This window comes from Carcharhinus amblyrhynchos, chromosome 7 (genome assembly GCF_965287045.1).
Source record: "Carcharhinus amblyrhynchos chromosome 7, sCarAmb.v2.hapA, whole genome shotgun sequence".
NCBI lineage: Eukaryota > Metazoa > Chordata > Chondrichthyes > Carcharhiniformes > Carcharhinidae > Carcharhinus > Carcharhinus amblyrhynchos.
The window spans coordinates 21,883,861-21,906,698 of NC_137330.1; the positions used below are offsets into that span (position 1 = coordinate 21,883,861).

Here is a 22,838-nt window from a genome sequence, read left to right on the forward strand (position 1 = left end):
TTGAGCTTTAGTGTAGGTGCACTAAAGCAGACAAGCAGTACATAATTCTCTTCATGCTTGAGCACGTCAGTAGTGGAGGGATCAGAAGGGAAATTACTCGGAGTATGCAGCTACTTTCCTGCCCTTGTAACAATAGTGTTAATCGGTTCCTGAACTGGACAAGTGATTCCAGGATGTAGTTGATCGTTGTTTTGGTGGTAGCATGTCAAGGATTTGAATGGATTTTTATCTTGATGACCCTTTAATATTAACAGCACTTGCATATGTGTGCTCATATTAGCTGCCACTAGTACTCCCAAATTCTGTTATCCAGGTCCTGTTTCAAAGTGGTGTTTGCTGCTGAATTTTGGGGGAAATTCTGAAATTGTCAACCAACAACCCACTCTTGAAGTTATGGCTGATATAAGATCACTCAGAGGATGATTGGGTCGTCCGTTTCCTTGAACTCCTACAGTGATTATATCGGGCCATTACTGACCTGCAACAACTGCAGTTACATCCCTGTGGCAGTACGATTTATTAAAAGGTTTTTTTGACTTGCCAACATAGACTCATTATAGCCTTGTTTGATTAAATGTTGTCTTGATGCCATGGACAGTTAACACTCACTGGTCCTTAGGCATTCAGCTCGTGTTGTTCAAAAAACTGGATCAAGGTCGTGATGAGACCTGGAATTGAGAGATTTTATTGGCACCTGAACTGCACATATGGCAGCAATCTGATGAATCCTCCATCACTTTACTGATGATCTGACCAAGGCTGAAGGAGTGACAATTGGCCAAATTTAAATTTATAACCTAGGTAGAATATACCAGGGCAGTGCTCCTCATGGGTAGCTTTCTACTGATAATTCAATTTAAAGCAGTTCCAGGACAGTTTAACAACTCAGTGAAAGGCCATTTAGGCCAACAGGTCCACGCTTGTCTATGCTATACACAATCATCCTTTTACCATAGTTAATCTAACTCTTGTCATTTTGTCGTGTCTTCAAGAGCGGTGTTGTTCAAACATCAATTATTTCAACACCATGATTACAAGGCCTGTATCTATTCCTTTCTCTCGTGTTTACCCAGCTTTCCCTTGAAGGCATCTGTGTTGTCAGCCTTTAGTTTATGAGCAAAAGCTTCTATTCTCAACATTATTTTGTAGCTCAATTAATCAAGTGCTTTTTCTAATGAAAAGTGTGAATCATCAAACAAAAAGCCTGCCTAAAGTGCCCTCTTTTGGAGGCAGACAACTAATGAAGTTAACCATAAAACAAAGGAAACAGTAAATGTTGTTGCAAATTTTCAGTTTGAGTGGATTTTATCAGGTTAACTGTTCTGTGTCTAATGCAGTCCTGTTTCTTGATGCCATGTGGAGCAAGCAAATTGGTTACTATTGTCCAGCCAATGTCGGGAATCTCCAGAGAAGACAGATGGATCATTCGCTTGGCACTTTTGGTTGAAGATGTTTGCAAACATTTAAGCTTTGCCACTTGCACTCGTGCTGAAATGCACTGTGACTGAGGATAGGTGAAGCTGCTGCTTTCTCCTATTATTTGCCTGCTTGCCCATTGCCATTCCTGACTGGATGTTATGGGGCTACTGAGCTTTTGAGATTTAGCTCCACTAGGTTTCTAAATCATGCCTGGTGCCTCTTGGCACACATCTTTCTACACTCACTGTTGAATTGTGATTGATTAGACTGCAGGATGTACAGGCCTGTGAGGCTAGTGATTATACTGGTGTTTAATTGCTACTGATGACACATAGTGTTACTTGGAATGCGTAGTTTTGGGCTTAGAGATCCTATTTAGCATGGCGGCGTTGCCACAGTATAAAGTGGAGGATGTCCTCACAGTGGAGGTAAGGATTCGGAGTGGTCCATTCGGCCAGTGTTATCATGTGCAGACATGTCTATGATTGGATGGTAATAAGGTCCTGCAGCTTGCTTGCTTTGGTTCTTCCACTGTTTGACATAGGTGTATGTTTTCATCTACATCATTCAGTGTTTCAATACTGGTACTACTGAGCCACCTTGAAATCTGCTTCCTTAGGAATATGTCATTCCTCCGACAATTGAGGTGGTGCAGTAGGTGATCAGTTTCCTTGGAGTTGTTTGACTTGAAGCGGAGTGATTTGGTGTACATACCTCCATTTATCATTTGTAGAGCGTTGAGGAACTGGCTTTATCTCGACAGCCCTATTCAATTTAATAGGGCCGTGATTGTAAATTAGTTTAGGAGTTATTCCAAAAGTTTGAATTCTTTCACTGGGATAGTGCGAATAAATCAAAGTATTTTCCCTAGGTTTGACAAGCCAAGGCAGAGTGGGATGTTGTTTCATGAGTATACACAAGGTGATGAAGCATTTTGGGTTAATGATTGAATGTTAACTGATTTGTTGTCATTGTAAGCACTCAGCACAATATTTCTGAACAGATTTTTTTCTATTTGACAAAAAATATTTGCACACTTAGATAATTTGATCAAGCTTTTTATTAGGATTATATGTTGACTGTAGCACTTGCACTAATGTATTTATTTAATTCTTTGTCCACAAGGTTGAATACATGTTGCTGTCATTTGATCATGAATATCAGAGAGTTCAGGTGCTGCTGCATGGAGAAGAGATTCTTCACCAGCTTCAAAACCAGGGTGAAAAAACAAATCCCAAGTGAGTAGATATAATGTTTGTAAATTGAAACATTTAAGAAGTGGAATCTCCAATTTTTATAGGCCCCAGTTTTCTCAGCGAGTGCAGTGGGCATGATGCAGTTAGTTGTACACGCCAGGGTTAAGGAAGGAAAAATCATTCCATGGTTCTCTTATCTATATGGTGACCTCTACTGGATATGCATGTATTCTCAATGGGTAAGAATAAGATTTGGCTTGATTGTAACAGCCTGCTGTCGTGGCTTAACTTGTTAAGATTCATTAGCTTATTGAGGGAATCAACAGTTTTAGTCAGATAATTAGGAACTTTTTTTTCAGGAGCAGTAAATTATTTATGTTTTAACATGTTAATGTTATGATAATCACCTGGGACATTGAACAAAACCCAAAATTAATTAACGCAGCTGATCAATATGAGCTGACCTACTTCACTTGCTGATAAAGTATCCTCTTTATACCACACTTGTTTTGAAGGTGGTAGATAATGGCAGGGTTTGTTCACTTGAATTCTTCATCCAAGTCACTATTCATAGATATTGCGTATGAGCAAGCCAAAATGTTGTTTTTGGGGGTGTAGTTAGTGGAGCTAAGACGCTATAATGCAAGAAACATTCATTTAAACTTGATCTGTCCAAAGCCATCCCACTCTTTGGAGACCTGAATATGGCAGCTATATGATTGAAGGCACTCCAGGACAACCATATGGAGGAACGATGGCAGATTTCAATACGGTAGAAGCAAACATGAAGTTACGCCGACAGGAAGTGTTTTCCTTACTGAAAGTGAATGAGACCATCTGCTCCATCACTGCTTTCCCCAGGTAAATGAGTTCTTTCTTTGAAATGCAGAATAAACATAAAAGCACAGAGGGCGATTAGTGTTGTTTTTGATAGAGTGAAACATATGGGTCAGCAGTTTTATTGGATATGAGAAGTATTTTCAAGGAAAACCTGTAAGGTTACTCAGATTAACAGATATATTGGAAATATGTTTTGTTTTGTATATGTACAATAATTAAGTAGGTTACATTGAAAGTTTTAAGATGTTTGATTTCAGGTTACTTATATAAAATGTGTAAAGTTTGATTGTCCGTTCGAGAATACAATAAATGCATGCCATGTATTTCTGTCTAAATAGTTGCACAACAGTATATTGTTGCTCTACTGCTAGGAATAAATTGCAGTCACTAATAGAGGGAATCACAAGCTGTACACGTTTGATATTTTTTGATATTTCTTCAATGTAGAGATGTTGCCTTGTTGATCATTTTGTCATTATTATAATCACTTGTATTTATCTAGCAGCTTTTAATTTAATAAAGTACACCGAAGTACTGTTATGCAGCCAATAAAGCAGAAAATACTAGAAATGCTCAGCAGGTTTGACAGCATCTGTGGAGAGAGAAGCATAGGTAATGGTCCAGACCTTGTGGTCAGCGTTGATGCTATGTGCGCTGACGGTGCCCTCGGATTTCTGCGACCACTTGTAATTTTTTTTTTAGCTGGTACTTCCAATCCCAGCTGAAGAATTGATGGGTCAGCAGATGAACTTTTGAGTGCAAGGAAAGACCAAATATACCTTTTTTTTCATAAAAGTAACTGTTGTATTCAGGTAAGTTTTTAAAGGTCTCAAATCTTTCAGTAAGTGAGTTGGTTAGTGGATAGTTGGGTTGGGGGTGGGGGAAGCATAGCTGAGTTGGATTGGGGGTTGATTTGGTGGGGAGGAGGATGGTGTCATTTATAATGCTCAGTTCAGTTATGCTGGCTAATTACCTAAGTTATGTCAGATTTTAACTAGTGTAACATTTCCATGTTAAATATGCAATTAAGTTCTGGGTATCTGGCCCAAGTTTCTGACAGAGCTCCATGTTGGAGACTTTCGAGGAAGATTCAGGGCAGAGGAAATCATCCCATTAGAATTTTAAACTTCCTGGGGATGAGGGGGTATTTATGGCAGATGATCATACTTGGCATCAGATGAAAGGAATTTGAGCAGTATAACTACTGCGAAGGATTATATATGGTGCATTTTGTTTCTTTGGAATGTTTTTAAAATCGGGTTCAATTAAAGCTGTGACTTTGACTATTGCATTTCAATAGTGTTCTGTGCATGACTGAAATTCTCTGCAGTTTGACTTTGCTACTGTGTACTTGCCTATTAATAAATCTTTTGTTAGCCTATAGCCTGAGGTAAGACCTGATGTTTATTCTATGACCTTCAGAAGTTAATGAAATTAATAATGGGCAATGTTTTGAGTATGTTTCATACTGCAGAACTGCGATCATTGCCCAGGGATAGGGCATTAAAAAAGACATTTTTCTTTTTGAGAAAGAAAAGGCTCACTTAAGTGGACTTTTTTCCAGTTTGAGCAAAGTGTCTCCAGTAATTGTGCAAAAACATGGGTCTATGCTCTATAATTTCCTTTCATGTATTCATAAGTTTCTGTTCTGGGTGGGTGGTGGGGGGAAGATAAAGATTGCAGGTATTTTTGTCAGATATTGATGCTTGCTTTGGAGCTTCTGCAAGGATAGTAGGGGTGGAGGGGGGGTGAATTCTCTCATCCTGCTGCACTAAAATTAGCGCAGTGGACCAGGAGATTCCACCAGCACCTGATGTGTGGAATCCATACTGAGCATCCTGGCCTGCTGGATGGAGTGTAGGAGATTGGAGTTGCAGGAGGGTGTTGAGGCTGGGCTGGACGTGCGTTGGAGGGGGTGGGGAGCACAGTTATCGGGCCGTGGATGGACAGCTGGTGTTGCAAGAATCTCAGGGTTGCCCAGTGATCGGGAGGCCAACAGTGCAGGACCACTGTGGATGCATGCTCAGTGGCCAGCTCAGTGCTATGCTGCCAGCTCTTCCAGCAGGGATAGGCCCTGCCCATTGAGTTCTGGAGTGATTCATGCTAGTGACCTCTGCAGTGCAGTGTGGGATTCTTGAAACTCCCACCGAAAAAAGTGTGATTTACTCCAGTTTTCATGCAAATTCGACGGTAGAATTTTTTTGGGAGAATTCCACCCCAGGTCTCTGTGGATAGCACATAGTGAAGTGGTCACACTGCAGGTGAACACTGCACAGGTAGAAAGGGAATGGGTGACCCCCCACCAGTCAGGGTAAATAAACTAGGGTAGAAGTCACCTGGGCCCATCTCCCCTTGTAATATGTTTTCCATTTTGAATACTGTTGGGAAAGGTGCATTCTCAGGTAATGCAGCAAATATATTTGCTATAGAGAGTGCGTTGAAGGTTCACCACACTGATTCCTGGAATGGCAGAATTTTTATGTGAGGAGAGATTGCGTTGACTAGGCCTTTAGAAGAATAAGAAGGGACCTATTTGAAACTTAAAAATCTGACAGGCCTGGGCAAACAATGTTATTTACTTTGAGTGCAGAACAAAGGATCATAGTGTCAGGGTGTGGATTAAACCACTTAGAACTGAGATGAGGGAAATGTCTTCACTTGAGGGCAGTGAACCTGTGGAATTATCTACCACAGAAGACTGGGAAGCCAAATCCGTGAATGTATTTAAGGAGGAAGTCTGATTTCAATACTCAAGGTTCGTGGATACGGGAGTGTCTGGAAGGAAGGCACAGATGATCAGCCGTGATCATACTGAATGGTCGAGCAGGCTCAAGAGCCAAATGGCCAACTCCTGCTCCTATGTTTCAATGTAAGAAATCTCAACACCAGTTTAAAGTCCAACAGGTTTATCAGGTAGGAAAAGCCAACAGCTTTCGGAGCCTTTTTGTTCCTTCATTAGGTGAGTGGGAGTTCTGTTCACAAACAGGGCATATAAAGACACAAACTCAATTTACAAAATAATGGTTGGAATGTGAGTCTTTACAAGTAATCAAGTCTCAAACATACAGACAATGTGAGTGGAGAGAGCATTAAGCACAGATTAGAGATGTGGGCTTGCAAAATGCCTTTTTAAGTAAGATGCCCAGACATGTCAGCAGGGTACATGACTTCCTTCCCACCTCACCACATCTGTCACTATCCTCTCGACTGCATAATTAGGTGGGCAGCACAGGATTCCATGTGCTGAAGTGCTCTGCCCTTGAGTGAGAGCGCCAATGAATTCCTGCTCCCAACACTATTGGACTTAAACAGAAAAATCTAGTCTTGGTCTCAGAGCCTAGTGAGAGACTTTGGTTCCTTGCTTCCCTGCCCTTCTGTCCACGTGCTGCACATTTAGGGGCACATGAACCCCCATGCTCCAGCTTGAACATGCTGCTTCTCCAATCAAAGCTGTCACTCTAATCACAGCGTCTCCCTCTCCTGCACTTGAAGTTCATTCCATCATTGCTACTGTGTTCACCCACTGTGGTTTTGAAGTTGAGGTTTAATGCTAAGCCCTGCACCTTCATGAGCTCACTGTTTTGTATTGTAATAAATGGGTTACTAGTTACATCCCAGATTGCTTAAAATAACACTCTCTCCCTGAGATGTATGGGTAGCTAACTATCCATAGATATTAAGTTGTAATTTAGGATATTGTGAGAGACTGAAGAGCGGATGAAGGAAGTTCATGTTCTCAACGCGAATCTTGGATCTTTGTGCTTGGCATTAGGATGTGTGGAGCAGACATATTGCCCCAGTAGTGGGATAAGAACATTGAATTAGGAACAGAAGGAGGCAAATTTAGCCCTTCAAGCCTGTTTCGCTATTCAGATCATGGCTGATCTCAAATCCACCTCCCCACCTGTTCCCCATATCCCCTTATGCCTTTTGTTAAATAGGGGATAGATACATTTCTAATTTGAAACCATTCAACGATTCAGACTCCACTGCGATATGGGGCAGCAAGTTTCACAAATTCGCCACCCTCTGAGAAGTAGTTCCTCCTCACCTCAGTTTTAAATTTACTGCCACTCAATCTATTTGTGACCTGTTGTTTGAAATTTCCCGCAAGAGGCAACATTTGGATTAAATTTATTTTATCAGTTTCCTCAATCAGATCCCCTCTCATCCTTCTCAACTCCAAGTGTAAGCCAAGTTGTTAATCTTTCCTCATGTCAACCCTTTCATCTTCGGAATCAGTATGGTGAACCTCCGCTGAACTGCCTCCAGTGTCACTACATCCTTCCTCAAATGAGGAGACCAAAACTGAACACTACTACAAATGTGGTCTCACCAACACCCTATATAATAGCAATAACACTTCTCTACTTTTTATATTCCAGTCCCTTTGCAATAAATGCCAACATCCCATTTGCCTTTTTATTACATGCTGCATCTGCATAATGACTTTGTGATTAATGAACATGGATGCTCAGATCCCCTGTCTGAACGCATTTTGAATCTGCTTTCCATTTAAGTAATCTGCCATTTTTCTGCCAAAATGGACAGCCTCACACTTATGCACATTAAACTTTATCTGCCAAATTCTGGCCATTCTCCTAGTTTATCTATAACTGTCTGTAAGAATCTTTATATCCTCTTCACTGCTTGCTTTCCCACGCTTTAGTATCATTGACAAATTTTGCAATGTTACACTCTGTTCCTGATTGCAGATCATTTCTTTAGATTGTAAACAGTTGAGGTCCAAGGACTGATTTGATTTATCGTTGTTGCATGTATTAGTATAAAGTGAAAAGTATTCTTGCACACTATACATAGACAAAGCAGATCATGCATAGGGAAAGGAAAGAGAGAGTGCTGAATGAAGTGTTACAGTCATAGCTTGGGTATAGAGAAAGATCGTGAGGTAGATCCATTCTGATGGCAGCAAGGAAGAAGCTGTTTTTGAGTCAGTTGGTAGATGTCCTCAGATTGATTTTTTTTTTCTGTCAGAAGAAGGTAGAGTATATCTAGGGTGCCTGAGGTCCTTAATTATGCAGGCTGTTTTTCTGAGGCAGTGGGACATGAAGGTAATGTCAATGGGTGGGAGGCTACTTTGAGTAATGAAGTGAGCTTTGTTCGTGATTCTTTATTGTTATGCAGTCTTGGATAGAGCAGGAGCCAAACCAAGCTGTGATGCAGCCAGAAAGAATTCTGTAGAAATTGGTCAGAGTTGTAGCTGACATGCCAAATTTCCTTAATCTTCTGAGAAAGTGGAGGTGTCAGTGGGCTTTCTTAACTATAATGTCAGCATGGGGGAACCAGGACAGGTGCTTAGTGATCTGGACATGTAAAAACTTGAAGCTCTCGACTATTTCTGCTGCTTCCCCATTGATGTAGACAGTAGCGTACCCTCCACTACGCTTCCTGAAATTGACTATCTCCTTTTTGTTGACATTGAGGGAGAGATTATTGTCGTTGCAACAGTTCACCAGATTCTCTCTCTTTCCTGTGTTGTGTCTTGTCATTGTTTGAGATCCAACCCACAATGGTGATGTCAACAGCAAACTTGAACATCGAGTTGGATTTAGCCGTAAAAGTCAGAGGTATATAAGGCGTATAGTAAAGGACTGAGGACACAGCTTTGCAGAGCACCGCTGATGAGAATGACCATGGAGGAGGTGGTGTTGCCTATCCTTACCGACTGTGGTCTGTAGGTTAAGAAGCCTAGGATCCAGTTGGAGGGAGAAGCGAGCCTCAGACCACGAAGATTAGAGATGAGCCTCCGTAGGAGTACATAGAACACAGAACACTACAGCACAAACAGGCCCTTCGGCCCACAAGTTGCGCCGATCACATCATCACCTACCAACCTACAGACCTATCTATAACCCTCAATCTCATTAAACCCCATATACTCATCCAGGAGTCTTTTAAAAGACCCCAGCGAGTTCGCCTCCACCACCACTGACGGCAGCCGATTCCATTCACTCACCACCCTCTGAGTGAAAAACTTACCCCTAACATCACTTCTGAACCTCCCTCCCCGCACCTTAAATCTGTGTCCTCTCGTAGCGACCATTTCAACCCGGGGAAATAGCCTCTGAGAGTCCACCCTATCTATTCCTCTCAACATTTTGTAAACTTCTATCAGGTCGCCTCTCAACCTTCGTCTCTCCAGGGAAAAGAGTCCCAGCTCCCTCAACCTAACTTCATAAGGCATGCCTCCCAGTCCAGGCAACATCCTTGTAAATCTCCTCTGTACCCTTTCAATAGCTTCTACATCTTTCCTATAGTGAGGTGACCAGAACTGCGCACAATACTCTAAATGAGTAATGGTGTTAAAGGCTGAGTTGTAGTCTATGACTAGGAGTCTGACATTGGTGTCTGTTTTCTAGTGTTCCGGGGTTGAATGTAGGGCCACGGAAATGGTGTGGACCTGTTGCAGCAATAGGTGAATTGTAGTGGATCCAGGCAGTCTGAGAGGCAGGAATTGACTTGTGCCATGCTAACCTGTCGAAACACTTAATAATGGATGTCAGAGCCACTGGATGATAGTCATGTTGCCTGGCTTTTCTTTGGGACTGAGATCATGGTAATCTTCTTGATTACCAAGATAGGGTAAGCAGGTAAGGACTTCACATTGGTGTAGAGGTTGAAGATATCTCCCAGTACCTCTGCCTGTTAATCCCTGCAGAACTTGAGTGCCTCATCTGGGCCAACCCATCCATGGGTTGACTTTTGAGAAGGCTGCTCTGACACTGGATACAGGTTTGTCTGAGGTTTCCAGGATGGAAGGCATGCTCTCGCTGACCTCCTGCTTAAAATGGACGGAGAAATGTATCAGGGAGGAATGCATTGGAGCTGGCCATTCTACTTGCCTTCACCTTGTAGCCTGTTGCATCTTGCAGATTGCCATAGTTGGGAGTCCATGTGGCTAGCTTGGGATTCTAGCTTGATACTGTCTTTTGGCATCTTTGGATATCGGTAGATCATATCTGACTTTCTTATACAGTTCAGAGTTGGCTGACTTGAATGTCTTCCAATCAGGACTTCGATGGTCAATGGATATCCCTGTTCATGCATGGTTTCCAGTGGGGAAACATATGGATTTGCTTCTTTGCCACACAGTCTTCTACACACACTCACTAGTGGAATCAGTTACTGTAATGGCTGCTCATAGTTTTTAAATACTGACTGGCTACTGACTGTAAGCAGTCCTTTCGGAGGTCATCCAATTTCTCAGACCAACATTGCTTCTTTGACAGATTCTTCCATTTCAGTTTTTGCTTGCAAGCTGGGAGCAGGAGCACAGCCTTGTGGTCTAATTTGTATGGGTGGGTGATAGAGCAGTGGGCATTTTTGATATTTGTGCAGTAATGTTCTAGGATGGTTGGGCCTCGGGTGGTACACAGGAGATGTGTTGGTGGTATCATGGTAAAACCCTCGAGCTTGGCCTGATTGAAGTTCCCGGCCTCAGGATGTTTTGTCTCAAGGCTGTTTATAGTGGTGTGTGTTTCCTCCAGCGTGGTCTTCATGTCCACGTGGAGTGGGATGTAAACTGCTGTCAGGATGATCTCCCACGGTAGCTAGTAGGGACAGCACTTGTGTCAGGGATTCTAGGTCCAGGGAGCAGAAACTCGCTGGTGTAGCTATGTCTAGGCACAAAGAGGTGTTGATTAGAAGGCAGACCTCACCTCCCCAATCTTGCCTGAGGCCTCTGTTGTCCATTTAGTGGATTGAGATGCCCTCTGGTTGTAGGGCACAGTCTGGTGAAGCAGGAGTGAGCCTTGTGTCTGTGAAGCAGAGTACATAGTCCCTCAGACTGATCATTGCAGCATCCCACTAATTACATTTTGCCAGCCAGAGAAGGGCCCATTTATCCTGACCCCTCTGCTAAGCTAACCTATCAATCTTCTAAATCCATCCTAGCGAGTGAGATGAAATGGTCTTGTTGATGCTTCTGTTAATGTACATAATTTTGGATGAGCAATTGGCCATTTTCACTTCATATTCTATGTACACAACCCACAGCAGAAAAATGCTGTTGGACCCAAGATCTTGATTTTTAATTGATGTGGAATTTAGGAGCTGTTATTTTGAAGTTCAAGCACATTTAGGAAAACTAGTATTAACATTATTTTGATTCTGAGAATGCACCAGTCATACACATTAGGTAAATGCCTTTAAATTTTAATTGAAGTGCACTGTTTTGGTCCAACTTCCTGTTATCACAATTTTTGATTCTAATTTTTGATTAGATCTTTGGCTGCATTATGCTTATCTAAATATTTAGAGTTCACTTCCTGTAGATAAGCAGTTGCCCATTTATAATACATTTGTGGGCCTCGGCCACTGGGTGGTGCAATGGTGCATGGTTTTCAAATCTTATTCCCAGTGTTAACTTTATGTACTCAGATGGTGGGCAATGCCACAAGAAAATTATTGGAATATCAACAAATATTTGCAATATTCTTTCTGAAAGAAGCATATTGCTGGGAGACCATTCAGTTGCATGAAACATTTAGCTCCCAGTGATCATAAAGTTGTAAGAAGGGGCAGTAGTCAGTAGGACTATTCAGCCTACCAAGCTTGCCAAACCATCCAGTAAGATCATGGCTGATCTGATTGTGGCCGCTTAATTTCACTTGCCTGGTTGTCCCCATCACCCTTGGCTGCCTTGTCAATCAAAAATCTAATTCAACCATGAATATATTCATTGACCCAGATCCAAAGACTAACCGTCCTCTGGGAGGAACAAAAATATCCTTATCTTGGTCTTAAACTGGAGAGCCTTTATTTTGAAACTGTGACTCCAAGCTCTAGATTCCCCATGAGGGGGAACATCCTTTCAGCATTTGATGTTATCAAACCCCTTGATCTTAAGATCATCCTCCTACTAGGTCCAACCTACTCAATCTTTCCTCATAATGCAGCCCCTTTCATCCAAGTGAACCCTGCCTCAACCTCCAGTGTTAAGTGGTCATGATGAAAGTAATACAATCACATCCTTTGTGAATTGGGTGAGTGGGAGAGCTAGAGAAGAGAAACTAAATGAATGATCTTATTTATGCATTTGAGTGTTTCTAAATTCATTTGGGAGAAATTATTTTCCAGGTTGGGATGTCATCAATTCACAGAACCTGTATATGAACCTAAACCAGTTGAAAGTGGAGCCTCTAAGTCGCTGTTCTTTCCTGATGAAGCAATCAACAAACATCCAAGATTTGGGTGCGTTCATATTAATTTTGTAAATAACTTGTGTTTGTAAATAATGTCCTGGTTAGTCCTGTAAATAGAATTGCATATATTTTAGCAGAATAAATTCTTGCTAGTATATCTTCATGGATCTTTTTGTATAATTTTGGTTCGACAACCTGCTTCATATTTTCAACTACTTGTGCAACACCCAATATAATGTTTGGAGTAAATTGCCTAGAGCAGACTTCGGCACCTGTACCAAAAATACATTCATAAATTTTGTTCCAGTCCAGTTTCTGTTATTGCAAAGATTTGTTGTTACATAAGCTTACCTACTTATAGCAGGCAAGCTAAGCTTGCTTGGGCAGCACAATAGCACAGTGGTTAGCACTGCTGCTTCACAGCTCCAAGGACCTGGGCTCAATTCCTGGCTTGGACCACTGTCTGTGTGGAGTTTGCATATTCTCCTGATGTCTGCGTGGGTTTCCTCCAGGTGCTCTAGTTTCCTCCTACTGTCCAAAGATGTGCAGGTTAGGTTGACTGACCATGCTAAAAATTTCCCCTGTAGTCCTGAGATGTATAGGTTAGAGGGATTAGCAGGTAAATATGTAGAGACATGGGATTGGGGCCTGGGTGGGGTTATGGTCAGTGTAGACTTGATGGGCCAAATGGCCTCTTTCTGCCCTGCAGGGTTTCTATGATTCTAATAGAACTAGTTAACAGCTAATGTCATATATTGAGATCGCTCAGTGAAGCCAAGACATGTTCTGTCCCTGTGGCTTTTTAGTCTTCTGCATTCTTAATGGATCCTTCATGTCTATTTTGCATTTCTATCTACTGCCTTTCTATTTTAATAACAGTTCATATTCTAAACTTTACCCCAGTATTCACACTTATTACTCCCAGCTTTCTGATCACTTTTGCCGTCATCTTGTGGCTGCTTTTTAAATTTGAGGTTGCATTCTGTTACACAAAAACTCTTGGGCAATGCTTTTAAAAATGTAATCAACCTTATATGTGGAGGATGCACAAATTAATACTAAATATACATTTGGGGAAACCTTCCCTTTCCAATAAGGGATTCACTTGCTGCTACTTAATATCAGTAGGTTTTTTTGCGGTGTAGCTATTATGAGCTATTCTGCTGTCATGGGAGGAATTTTGATTGCTATGTTTTATGCGCATCCAGGAAGAATGTAGCTTGTTGCTCCCTTCAAGTGAAAATACCTTGGGTTCTCAAAATTTTGATGACTGCTTGTCTTTAATTGAAGGATAGACTATAACATAGAAAAAAATGAATGCTATAAGATAGCTAATCCATTAGCACAAATCATAAAAGCTTACAGGACAGAAGGCCATTCAATCTGCACCTATGTTGACTCTAAGCTTTTGAAGTAGTCTCGCTCCCCTGTCTCCATAAATTTCCAGAAGTTTGATTTTTTTTTTTTAGTATTTATCCATTTCACCATGGAAACACGCTTTTGAATCTGTTTCCATTCTAGCAATGCATCTCAAAAGATATAGGAGCAGAATTAGGCCTTTTGGCCCATGCTCTACCATTCAATCATTGGTGATAAGTTTCTCAAACCCATTTTCCTGCTTTTTTTCCATAACCCTTGATCCCTCTACCAATCAAGAACCTATCTACCCCTGTTTTAAATGCACTCAATTATCTTCTGTGGCAATGACTTCCATAGATTCATCAGCCTCTGGCTGAAGAAATTCCTCCTCATCTCAGTTCTAAAGGGTCTTCCCTTTTACTCCGAGACTGTGCCCTCGGGTTCTAGTCTCTCCTACTAATGGAAATATCTTTCCAAATACTGTATCCAGGCTTTTCAGTATTCTGTAAGTTTTAATGAGATTTCCTCTTCTTCTTTCTATATTCCCTCTTATTCCTTCTATATTCCATCAAGTACAAACCCAAAGTCCTCTGATTCTCCTTTTTACATCAAGCTTTCTTCTCTGGGTCTCACTAGCCTTTATGTAAATTTTAGATTCATAAACAAATTAAATATAATTGGAATATCTCTTTGGCATGCCTCCATTTTACACTGTTTCAAACTAAGTTGAATCTCTTTGCTCTGTTTACTTTTACTTGAACAGTACTGAAATTGGCCAATTCTTACACTAATTACCATTGCATAGAAAAATTATAGTTAAGGGACTTCAATAATTTTTAGATTCACTTAAGTTGTTCTTTTGGATTTCTTTCTTCAGCACTTTGACAAGAAATATTCGCCACAGACGGGGAGAAAAAATAGTCATTAACGTACCAAGTAAGTAAACAGCCTAATGTGTCTTTTTCTTCACAACTCCATTTTCCCTTCCTGACTTTCTCCATGCCTCTTCTAATGGGCATACGTACGCTATGTATACTACCGGTTCCATGGGTGTCTAGCTTCCAAGAGGAGAACTAAGAGGTTTTGAGAATTAAAGCATTTGTTACAAAGAAAATCTTTGAATAGTGAGTCAGTAGTTAAAAACTTAACATTTAATGCTAAATGAACTCCACAGGTGCAATGTAAGGTACTATGATTTGTGCTAATGGGTTAGCTACCCTATAGCATTCGCAAACTCTTCCTTTGTCATTGTGGTTTGGAAAAGATTTTCCATTCGTAGGATTGTTAGAACTGGGGACATTCTGCCAAAAGCAGTGGTGGATGTAGGTTTGATAATCTTGTTTATAGATGAGATACATATTTCAAAAATTTAAAAGCTTGTTCAGTATTACAGCAGCAACTTGTATTTAAGTAATGCCAATATCATAGAAAATCCCAAGGCATTTCACGAGTAATAAAAACAAAATATGGTGCTGAGTCATATCACAAGATTTTAAATCAGATGAATAAAATCATGGTCAGATGTAGATTTTAAGGAGTGCTTCAAAGGAGGTAAGGAAGCAAGAGAGGCGGATATATGTGGGGGCAAGTTCCAAATCTTGCGATAAGTCAACTGAAGGCATACCGACCACTGGTGCAGCAATTAAAATCTGGGATTTGAGCCTGAGGCTCAAATGAGAGGATTGCAGTTATCTAGGAGAGCTGGGGGGGCTGAAGAAGATTTGAATTGGGAAAAGGTGAAGCGTGGAATGGTATGAAAATGTGGAGACATTTCTTGATTGCTGATTTAGGTCAGTAAGCACAGGGATGATGGATGGATAGGACTTTATCCTCTTTGTTCGAAACATGCATTAAAGTGGGAGACCAGCCAGAGGTGCATTAGAATAGTCAGGTCTCGTGGCAAAGACATAAATAAGTGGATGTCAACCAGCCAGTTCCGTGTAAATATAGGATAAAACATCAACTAGATCCTTGAGACACTAAGTTAACTGTGCAAGAGTGGGAAGAGAAACCATTGCGTGTCATTCTTTGTCTGTGATTAGATGAAAATGGAATCGGGTGTGAGCAGAACCATTCAGCTCATGAAAGTGGAGAGACGATGCAGGATGATCGTATGGCCAATGTGTCAAATTGTGTTGAGAAGACATCGGGGATCATTAATATTAGTCACAGGATATTGTATGTGACTTTGAGCTGTTTTGGTACTGTGCAGGTGTGGAAATCTGGAGGGTTTTAGACATGGAGTTCCAGAAAGAATGGCCATGGATTCAGAGGGTGAAAACACATTGAAGACTTTGGGGAGAGAAGAGAGGTGGAACAGTAGTTTACAATAGCAGTGCTATAATTTATTTTTGGCACCAAAGGTTCCTCAGAGTAGTCTTGCACTTGTGTGGGGTTAGAGGAGATGGGGTGAAAGTACTGTTCCTATATTACTCACCAAAATATTGCCATGAAATGCTAATATCTTTACTGTGCTAGAAACTCCAGTAGTTAAGTGTGGAAAAGTACATTGATTGGGTTGTACCGTTTGGGTGTTTGCTTTGTTTAATTTCATGGTAAACTGAACCAAACATTCTATGTAGCCGTTTGTAAAACATTTTAGTCCAGAATGGGCTGCAGATTTCAACAGCAAGTTAGTACACATAAGTAGTAACTTTCTATAAGGTGTAGTTGACTATTTGGGGGCTTAAGTAAATGACCCATTTGAGTTGAGTTGGAGGAACCACAATGCATGAATACTATTGAAGGAGCAGGCAGAGGCATCCAAAGAGGCTGAAAAGAGCCCAAAAGGCTGAACGTTCAACACTTAAGTGAACACAGTGAAGAATATTAAGAGCCCCAGGAAAGGAACTCTTTAGTGTACCATGTGTAATGAGGCGGCAATGATGCCAATTGGCACTTCTCACACCTTGAAATACGTGTATATTCATTTCTGAATGGAGGTCTGTAACTATTGGCAATCCGCAGGGATCAGTGCTAGGACCTCTTGTTTGTAATGTAAATAAATGACTTGGAAGAAAATGTAACTGGTCTAATTAGCAAGTTTGCGGATGATCCTAAGGGTTGCAGCTGACATTGCAGATAGTGAAGAAGATTGTCAGAATGTAGTAGGATATAGATGGGCTGGAAAATTGGATGGAGAAATGGCAAGTGGAATTTAATCCAGACAAATGTGAGGTGGTGCATCTGATAGATCCATTTCGGATGGGAGCAAGAACCATCAGGAGCATAGCCAGAAATCTGAGAGTACGGTCTACAGATCCTTAAAAGTGGCAGCACAGAGGAAAATTTGAAGAAAATGTATGTCACGCTTGCCTTCATTGGCCGGGGCATTGAGTATAAAAATTGGCAAATTATTTTATAGTTGTATCAAACATTGGTTAGACCACGTTTGGAATATTGTGTCCAATTCTGGTCGCCACACTACCAGAAGGACGTGATGGTTTGGAGAGAGCATAGAAAAGGTTTACCAGAATGTCATCTGGAGCGTTAGCTATGAGGAAAGATTGAATAAACTGGGATTGTTCTCCCTGGAAAGATGGAGGCAGAGGGGCGACCTGATAGAAGTTTATAAAATTGAGGGGGTATAGATAAGGTGAACAGTTGAAAGCTTTTTCCCAGGGCAGAAATTGCAATTACAAGGGGGTATAAGTTCAAGGTAAGGGGGGGGTGGTTTGGTAGAGAAGTGCAGGGGATTTTTTTGCACAGAAGGTAGTGGGGACCTTGAATGCACTGCCAAGTGAGGTGGTTGAGGCAAATACATTAGCAGCATTTAAGACTTACTAGGATAGGCACATAAACAAATGGGGCATAGAAAGATACAGGCGGTTGGCCTAGATAGGAGAATGTGTTTGGCGCAGGCTTGGTGGGCCATAGGGCCTCTTCCTGTTCTGTACTGTTCTTTGTATTCCAAGAAATAATTATTTGCAAGCAACCCAGAACATGTTTTGCTTGCTTTCAGATGAAAGAGAGGCAACTTGTAGGGTGAAAACTGTGGTGCAGAACTTATCACCCAGCTGCCATGTCCAACCACAAGGAGCTGGTGGAAAGCAGTTAAAAAGCATTTTTGCCCTTTAGAGGCAAACTTCGTAGCAACAGATCTTTAAGAGTCCCAATCTGCATGTTACCATTTGATGTTTTAGTTAGTCTGTTTAGAGATGTAAGTGAATTTTGATGCATTCTCTACTAACAATGAAACTTTAATTATTTTTGATCAGTCTGTTAAGCGATCACTTGGTGCACTGTGGTCAGCTGATCTTGTCTGCTTGCTACAGTGAAATGTTAGCATACTGGGTGCACAGATATTTAACCTTGTTAACGGTTGACTGAAAAATTGATTGCTGAGGAAGTGCAAAGATACTGTAAACTAATGAAAATAGTTGTAAATATCTCAATAATGTTTTTAAACTACTTAGGACTCTCCTTTTCAAGTCTCTAGTTCTACAAACTGCTGTCAGACTTTTTAACTTTTCTCCCTTGCAGTTTATAAAGACAAAGCTGTTCCCTCTCCATTTACTGAAAAATTTGTTAATGATGATGGCGAAGCAGCAAGAGCAACAAAGCCTGATCACATCTATATGGATGCTATGGGATTTGGTATGGGCAATTGCTGTCTTCAGGTGAGTATCCAATTGTAAAATTTCAAAGTGTTCATTTAATTCCTCGTCTTCTCTTTCTTACGTACTACTTTTGTGATAGGTGACATTCCAAGCATGTAGCATCTCGGAAGCCAGGTATCTCTATGACCAGCTCGCCACAATTTGCCCTATTGTGGTAAGTGTAAAGGACAGTTCTGTGTTTAGTGAATTTTCATTCTCCTGATGCTATCATTTGTATATTGAGAGTTGGCTATTTAATATCACCAGTGGGAATGTCCTAAAGTGACACCATATGCTACAAGAAGTAGTAGCCATGAGCTAACCCAGAGAACATTACTTAAAATAATTCAAATGTTGTAATTTAACACCCTTGCAATCAGTAGTCTCCATTCATCTTTGGGCTGTGTATTTGGCAATAGTTGGAACATAACTTTTCCTTTTAGAATCAAACAAATTTTTCTTTAAATATTTTGTTTTCCTAAAAATTATTTGAGTTCATAACTTCAGTTTTTTTCTTAACTTGTTGTTGGTAGAATGTCTTTTTTTAAGTCTTTCCAGTTTATTTTGTCCCCATTGCCTGACCTGAAGTTGGCATGGTACTGGCGTTTTTTTAGGTAGCAACAATCATACAGCACCTAATTGAATGCTCTCTACATTTGTGAGCCTCAACAGTGAGTGGCAGTGTGCTTGACCTTGGGCATGTCACGATGAAGCCTGACCCGTGTGCATTTTACAGCAAGGGTATTGTAGAGTAATGAGCTCTAACTGCGACTTTTTGAATTCTTTCTTTAAGAAGAATGTGGATACTGCACAACTGTTCAAGTTGGAACCTAATTTTGCAGAACAGACATTTAACCTTTCTTAGTGATGTGACAAACTTTTGAGCCAAAAATGCTTTTGAAGGTTTGATTTCCCCCTTATCCAGTCATTATGGTTCAGCACATACCTTTCAGCACTGATTCTCCAGCACATTTACCATGGCTAACGCAGCAAACATATTTGGATATTAAGGGGCTACTTAGCATGGCCAATTCACCTAACCTGGCACTGTGGGAGGAAACTGGAGCTCCCAGAGAAAATCCACAGATGATGTACAAACTCCACACAATGTCACCCAAGGCTGGAATTGAAAGTGGGTTCCTGGTGCTGTGAGGCAGCAGTCTAACAACTGTGCCATTTTTGGAACATAACATTTTTTAATTTATTGTAGTCTTACAACTGGGTGACAATGCAAAACATTTTGTTATTGCAATAACTAATTCTCACCACTAAGTGGTAGCATAATACCGCATCCTCAATATCCCATAGTACTTCAAAATAAGGAAGTGCTGGCAAGAAGTCAGTGTTGTAATGCAAATTAGTCGTGATAACATTAAATTGCTGCTGCTGCTGAATTTTGCTCATCAGGCTGATAAAGCCATTCAAAAATAAATTTCCTTCTTACCCACTTAAAATTAACGTTTTTGTATTTATAACATTATTTGTTTTATAGAATTTGAAACCCTATTATTTTGTTTCCTTTGGCTCCATGCTGCATGACTCTTTTGGTAGTATCAGACAATTAATAAGCCTTTTGGGGTCTAGAAGTCAATCTGATATTTTGTTTTTGGTGTTCTTTAAAAGGACATGGACAATGCTGGCTGGGCCGCCTTTTTTTTTTCATTGCCCATCCCTAATTTCCTTTAAGAAGGTGGTGGTAAGCCATTTTATGATTCTATGGGATTCTATGATTCTGAAGTGCAGAAGGAGGCCGTTTGACCCATCAAATATGCACTGACTGACCAACCTAGCATCTTGCCCAAGCCCTATTCCCAAAATAGTTTGTTTATATAATTTGTTGATTTCCCCCTAACCTACACTTCTTGATGCAAAGGGGCATTTTTCATGCAGCCTTGAACTGCTGCCGTCCATGTGGTATAAATACATCCACAGTACTACGAGGGATGGAGTTCCAGGATTTTGATCCCGAGATTGTGCAAGGAGGGCGTTGTAGTTATAAGTCAAGATAGTGTGTGGCTTGAAGGAGAACCTGCGGATGATGGTGTTCCCTGCATCTACTGCCCTATGCTTCTAGGTGGCAGAGGTCACTGGTTTGGTAGGTGCTCTTGAGGGAATCATGGGGTTGTTGCAATGCACCTTGTTGATGGTACTGATGCTACTGTGCGTTGCTGGTAGATGTCAAATAGAGAAATGCAACTGCCATAAGTGAGTTTTAAAGCAAATTAAAAGAAATTAATATGTTTCTTACTACTAGTATGTAGAAGCTGGTGCAATTGGTGCGTATAACGTTTTAGGTTGATAATGTTGATACTTATCTAAGTGTATGAAATCTTAGCCCCTAGAAATTAAACTTGTGTGACTGTAAAGCTGGAAGTTTCTTACCTGAAAAGGGGACAGAAAGGTATTCGCAAAGTTGAGGCCATATAAAAGCACTAAATCATCTAACACATGTTGATCATTACTGAGCAATGCAGATTGAGCACTGCAGATTAATTTGCTTGTGATATTTAACTGAATTGTAACATTTGATTGCAATATTTAACTGTTTAAAGAAAAACTTACTTTGAAATATTTTCTGCTGAATAAAATGCTCTGATTTGCATAAAATTGCAATATTTATGGAATATTCAGCTGAAGTGAATTGCAAATACTGTACTTTCTTTTTCCCTGGTGCATTTAAGTGCAATTTCCCTTCCAGATGGCTTTGAGTGCTGCTTCACCATTTTATAGAGGTTATGTGTCAGATATTGATTGTCGCTGGGGTGTAATTTCAGCCTCTGTAGATGACCGAACCAGGGAAGAAAGAGGTTTGGAGGTAACTGACATGAAAATTCAAATTTAATGTGTTGCCTGTCAGTTTAACATGCACTGTATGAACCTTATGCTTGGTTTGTTGCTTTTGCAGCCTCGAAAGCATTGCAAGTACAGGATCAGTAAATCCAGGTACGACTCCATTGATAGTTACCTCTCGAAATGTGGTGAAAAATATAATGACCTCACGTTGACAGTTGATGACGAAATCTACAAGCAACTCCGAGAAGGAGGTAATGCGTTGAAATAAAATTTGGCATTACATGATTTATCAAATTTCTGAATTACAAGTTTGCTTGTATTGACATGATGCTGTTCTTGATGGCAGTTAAAATCTTGTTTGGAAAGTACTGGTAACAATTTACCTCAGCTTGACTGCAATGTGTTCTTAGCCCAAACAACAATTCTAGCACAAGCCTTCCTGTTTTAAATGTATAGGCATGAAATTTATTAATTTTCTCAATGTTAGAATAAAAATAATGTAGTAGTATCCCGATATGATGAAGTCCCTTGTCAGAATTTGACAAATATTCCTGGTTCACAGACAAGCAATTTCAATTTGGTTGAAGTTAACTTTACGAACAGGTCTTGATCAATAACGTCAAGTGTGGTAATACCCAGCCTGAAAAACCAGCATCAGGCCTAAAGTTAATGCAAGTGACTTGAGGTAAAGCAAAGAGCTGTTTAACACATTTCTATTTGTAGACTTGTTCTCAGAAAGCACATGTATATTTCTATTTGTATTGTTAAATAAGCCCTTTTCATCTTCACGCACATCCTATTTCCAAATATTGACAGCCACTCTGTTGACTTTGAAGCCACTTTGAGGGTTTTATCTGTAACCTCTTCACTTAATGCAGAGGTTCCCACAAATTTTGAAAAATTTGGAGGAGGACACAAGTAGTTTGGGTATTAAAGATAGAAGGATGGTGGGAGATGAGGGCCTTAATGTCATTACTGTCACTAGAGAGGTAGTGCTTGATAGACTAACGGGACTGAAGGTAGACAAGTCCCCAGGACCGGATGGAATGTATCCCAGGGTTCTGAAAGAAGTGGCAGAGGTGATAACGGATGCCTTAGTAATTATTTAGCAAAATTCGCTGGACTCCAGGGAAGTGCCGGAAGATTGGAAAATGGTTAATGTTATGCCGCTGTTTAAAGGCAGCAGACAAAAGGCAGGGAATTATAGGCTGGTTAGTTTAACGTCTGTAGTTGGAAAAATGCTAGAATCTGTCATCAAAGAAGAAATAGCGAGGCACCTAGAAAAGAACAGTTTGATCGAGCAGACACAGCAAGGATTTGTTAAGGGGAAGTCACGTTTAACAAATTTATTGGATTTCTATGAGGATGTAGCTAGTGCGGTCGACAGAGGGGAACCGGTGGATGTGATGTTTTTAGATTTCAGCAAGGCGTTTGATAAGGTCCCCCATGCAAGACCTTCTTGAGAAGGT

At 40.6% G+C, this 22,838-nt stretch overlaps 1 protein-coding gene across 2 annotated transcripts in view; it reads left to right on the forward strand.

The window, feature by feature from the left end:
- The window catches only part of gclc (glutamate-cysteine ligase, catalytic subunit), a 74,935-nt gene that overhangs the window by 18,346 nt on the left and 33,751 nt on the right, over positions 1 to 22,838 (forward strand). For both annotated transcript variants that reach the window (XM_080192025.1, XM_080192024.1), the window contains 8 exons: positions 2,545 to 2,657; positions 3,294 to 3,476; positions 12,555 to 12,668; positions 14,856 to 14,914; positions 18,461 to 18,597; positions 18,677 to 18,751; positions 21,275 to 21,391; positions 21,482 to 21,620. In XM_080192025.1, the coding sequence (XP_080048151.1) occupies positions 2,545 to 2,657; positions 3,294 to 3,476; positions 12,555 to 12,668; positions 14,856 to 14,914; positions 18,461 to 18,597; positions 18,677 to 18,751; positions 21,275 to 21,391; positions 21,482 to 21,620 (937 nt within the window). The remainder of the gene's footprint in view (positions 1 to 2,544; positions 2,658 to 3,293; positions 3,477 to 12,554; positions 12,669 to 14,855; positions 14,915 to 18,460; positions 18,598 to 18,676; positions 18,752 to 21,274; positions 21,392 to 21,481; positions 21,621 to 22,838) is intronic.